General features: G+C 45.1%; 1 protein-coding gene across 1 annotated transcript; it reads left to right on the top strand.

Moving 5' to 3' along the window:
* The first annotated feature begins 1,638 nt into the window (after positions 1-1,638).
* On the top strand, positions 1,639-2,220 carry LOC102848594 (chromosome unknown open reading frame, human C6orf141). The gene has a single exon (XM_006882119.1). The coding sequence runs from the start codon at positions 1,639-1,641 to the stop codon at positions 2,218-2,220; it is 582 nt and encodes a 193-aa protein (XP_006882181.1).
* The last annotated feature ends 2,241 nt before the right edge of the window (positions 2,221-4,461 follow it).

Raw genomic sequence — 4,461 nt, 5'->3', positions numbered from 1 at the left:
TTCAGAAACACCCTGAAACATTTGTTCACTGCTGTGATTTAGGAATAACCAGGCCAAGGTCAGGTAGCTGCTAGCTGCAATCAGTTGAAAGCTGACTCATATTTTCTCACACCATGTATACTTTTTTCGTTTATATGATCTGGCAGGCAGACATCAGAAGGTCCTCCCTTTCCAAAACATCTCTTCCACTCTGTCTTTTAGTTATTCCTAAGTGGGTGGAAGTGTCCACTCGTGCAGTAATTTTTGTAAAAAAAAAAAAAGTTTAAAAACAATTGACATCTGTTAAAATAACATTCCTGGGCAATCTCCTCTGGTGTAATTGTTGTTGTTGATTGCTTTCAATTTGAGCACAACTCATAGCGACCCCATGAACAAAATGCCTGAAGCCTTTCTATAACTATCGGCATTTATCAAAGTTCATAGAGTTTCTGGAGGCATATGATTTCAGAATTGAATGCCACTCATGCTTTTGAAAACACGCTGGAGGGTCGATTCCAACTGGATGGTACACAAAAACAACAACAATAACCTTAACCAGGAAGGAGAGGAAATGGCAATCTGGTTCTTTTAGTTCTGTAGTCAATTTCCTCCTATTAACCTGCAGAGAAGATTAGTGAATTCAAGTGCCTGCAAGGAGGTAGATTCTGAAAGCCTAGTCCAGATGTTGTGTTTTGTTTTGTTTTGTTTTGTTTTGTTTTGTTTTAACCCTTCTGGAGTTAAATTGATGAAGAGGAGAAAGAGGAATTTTAAATATGTAAAAAGAGAGCACAAGCAATACTTTGCATCCTTTAGAAATATATTTAACAGTTGATTCTGCCCGGTCATTTTTTAAAATTAAAGGTAATAAGCATTGACTGATACAAGCATTAACTGTAACCAAAATGAAGATGGTGTGAAGAAGTGTGAAAAGTCCAGACACATTCTAAAGGACCAGTCAGTCAACCAACAAGTCTTCTCAAAGACTCACTTTTTCAATTTGCTCCTTTGATCCACATTAGATATTCTCGGCATAAAGACCCTTTTAATGAAGAATATATGTTCTCTGAGGGTGTAATTTGCATGGGGGCGATTGTCCATCTTTCTCCCACGGAGCAGCTGGTTATTTATATAACATAAGAAAATTTTCCTTGTTCTTTCAACTGAAAAAGTGTAAGCGGGGAAAAAAGAAGTGATTTTTCTTGCGCATTTCAGTCTCTGCTTCAACCCTAGTTCCTTGGAGACGCCTTCCCACGCACCCCCAGTGCATGGGCGTCTTTGCTCCTCACCAAGGGAGAAGAACAGAGGGTGGGAGGAAAGTTAGGGCAGAACTGAGAAGTAAGGAGTAGATCAGAAATACCTCAAAGGGAACAGGGCGGGGCTTGAGTGGGAGGGGAAAGGAAAAGAGGAGCAGTTGGGACTGAAGTTAGACTTTGTTTTGAAATGGCTCGGAAGTGAAGAGGAGGGCCAGGCAGAGAGAAGAGGGTTCCAAGAGGAGGCAGTGGTCAGCACCAAAGGCTGCTCGGGTCGCCCCTTTCCGCCAGCGAGGATCCCAGGTGGAGACCCCACCCTAGGCTTGCTGGTCCTGCGCTTTCCAGACTTCAGCCGGAACTGCTGCGAGAACTGGTCACCTTCAAATCAGCGAATGAGCCTCCCGGCAGCATGGAGACTACCGGGGCCCGTGGAGCCCCGTGCTCTGCGGGCTCGCGCCACCGCCCCGGGCGCGCTGAGTTCTTCCTGCGCGAGCGAGGGCGCGGGGCTCCCCAGGCCGCGGGCGCCCCCAATCCGGTCAAGGTGAGGGCCAGCGGAAGCAGGGGCATTGCCCTACAGGACCAGTCAGCAGACGGGGCCCCAGCACCACCGGCCGGAGAGAACCCGGAGGACTGCGAGTCCTGGGTTCGGGAGAAAGTGCTCTTCCTTCTACATCCGGAGAGGTGGCTGGGGACGCCTGCGGACCTTGTGCGAGAAGAGGTGGCTGGTGGGGACGACCTGCCCCCGGAGGACGGAGACGACGCGGGGCTCAACTGCTCCAGAAAACGGCGGGTTTCTAGCAACTACTTAGACCCTCGTTCCGGAGCTCGGCGGGGGGACCCCACAACCCCACCGGGGTCTGTGCTCGTGCGGGTCGTGGACTATCAGGTGACAGAGGAAGTGCAGCAGACCGAGTGGACCAAGGGCTGCATGACCACGAGGACCGAGGAGCGCTCCATGACCGCCGTCACTTTTCGCACCAACAGGATGTAAGACAATTTTGGGGAGCCAAGAACCCCTGGGGGGGGGAAACCCCGGATTTTCTTCACAAAGAAGAACAAGAGGAAGGCACTCTGTTCTTTCTCCATGGTGAGAAGCCTTTCCAGGTCCCCAAGGATCTGACTTCTCAAGGAGGTTAAGCAGAACAGAATGAGCAGCCTTAGTGGGACTGTGATAATCATTCCGGGAAACCAGACTTTTGGAAAAAACTGTTTGCGGGACTTCAGATTACAGTACACCTGCAGAAAGAACCTTTTAAAATGCTGGTGTTGCTGATAAGGGTGAAAGAGAGAAGGTTCAGCTTGTCGGAATATAAGGAATTTACAGCACTCCTTTGGAAACAGGGATTCTGAAACTCCCTGGACATACCCTGGGCATGTGGCCAGGAGGGGCCAGTCCTTGGAAAAGGGAATCATGCCTCGAAGGGTAGAGGAAGACCCTGAATGAGACTGATGGACTCAGTGACTGGAGTAATGGGGGGTGGGGGGTGGGGTAGATGTGTCAGAGAGAATGAAATTGGCTCAGGATAGAGCTGTTGTTCATAGGGTCCTTATTGAGTTGCAGATACTCGATGGCACATAACAACAATTACACCCTTTTGGTGATTTAAATACTGTGATGGCCTTGGTGATATAAGTTATTCGGAAGATGGGAGGAAAAGATATTTTCAAACTGGCAGAATGTGGGTTTGTTTTCTTTTCTTTCTTTTTTTTTTTTTTAAAGAGAGTCCTTTGTTTTCCCTCATTTTTCAATACCTTATGTGGCCCACTCCCCCTTTCTCTTTAGACCATAAAAGCAAAGATTGACAGTTCTGGGCTGTTTCGGGTGGGAAGAAGATGGATGAGAAGAGGGAGATGTGTTTTAACTGGAAAAGAGAAATACAGGGTGCTGAGGAGGGAAAGAAATATGGGAAGGAGAAGGGAGCATCATAAAACAAAGCAACAAGTAAACAAAATCTCCTGTCACTCTTCAGAATGTGCACATTTCACTTGTTCCTTCTCTCAGCTCAATGCTGTGAAGAAGAGAGGAGGAAAATATAAGACTAGGAAAGCCTTTTAAGAGGTACTTCAATCTGAGAACAACTAGTTCATTTCATGTTGCTTTCAACGTACCTTATTAAGTCTGAGCTTATTTATCATCTTAATGATAAAATACGTGTAAAAATAACACAGCATGTGAAGGTAGAAAAAAATACCGTCCAGTTATTTATCATGAAGGTTTGCCATAAATTTTTTTAAAATAAGTCTGGATTTATCATTCTGTCAGTGAAAAAAAATATTTCCCAGTTATTTATCATGAGTATTTGTAGCCGAGATTGAATTGATAAATGGATTTCTTTTGGTGCTATTAAAAAAGAAGGCCCCAAACAACAAAAATCTCTCCTGATGGTGTTGAAACAATTCCTTTTTCTTACATTATTTATTTTTCTTTACTGTTAAACACCATCCTTATTCGCTTATTGCTAGCGTGGACTGTATTGCTGGCTGTACGCATTTTGGAGCTGTAGAGATGAGCTGCTTGACCTGAGCCACTAAGGATCCCTAGTGGTCTAGTGTGTTCGGGTTTAGTTCCTAATCAAAGGTCAGCAGTTCAAATCCACCAGTCGCCCCTCAGAAAAAGGTGAGGCAGCCTCCTCCCATAATGAGAAACCTGACTGAGGGTTATCAGGAGTCAGAGTCCACAGAAGGGCTTTGGGGAGTAATATTAAACTGTGGGAATTAAACTATCTCTTCAAGAGTAAATAAGTCCAGCAGTGTCTTCAATCTGGCCCTCCTCTTCTGCCCCTGTTTTCAGTGTAGACCTAAAATACTCAAAAGATAACCAGATTAAAATCTGCCCTTATTTTACAGAGGAGCCAAGTTTGGAGATCACATGGCTTGTGTAGGTCAAACAACTAGTAATTACAGGCTTATGGCCATCCCTCTTCCCCTCCCAAAGGGCAAGAGATAGATAACATAGTAGGCAAAAGATGACTCAGTACATCCTGGATTTTTCTGACACATGTTTATGAGAAGGACTGAGATCACACTGATGTGTTTGCAGTGGTCTCAAGCGCTGGAGACCCTCATGTAAGAAAAAAGCTCTTCTCTGTTCGTTCCAAACTGCTTAGCTGGCAGCAAAAGTGACAATCTCTTTTCCCAATGGAGGCTAATCTGGTAAAACAGATTTCCAACCTGAACTTTAAACATTTGCTTATAAGTTATAGAACCCTGATGTTTCAGTGAGATTGAATAT

The sequence above is a fragment of the Elephantulus edwardii genome, unplaced genomic scaffold, assembly GCF_000299155.1.
Source record: "Elephantulus edwardii isolate Elephantulus edwardi_28Jun2011 unplaced genomic scaffold, EleEdw1.0 scaffold00017, whole genome shotgun sequence".
Taxonomy (NCBI): domain Eukaryota; kingdom Metazoa; phylum Chordata; class Mammalia; order Macroscelidea; family Macroscelididae; genus Elephantulus; species Elephantulus edwardii.
The sequence above is the reverse complement of the archived record's forward strand: the minus strand, read 5'-3'. Positions and strand labels throughout refer to the sequence as shown.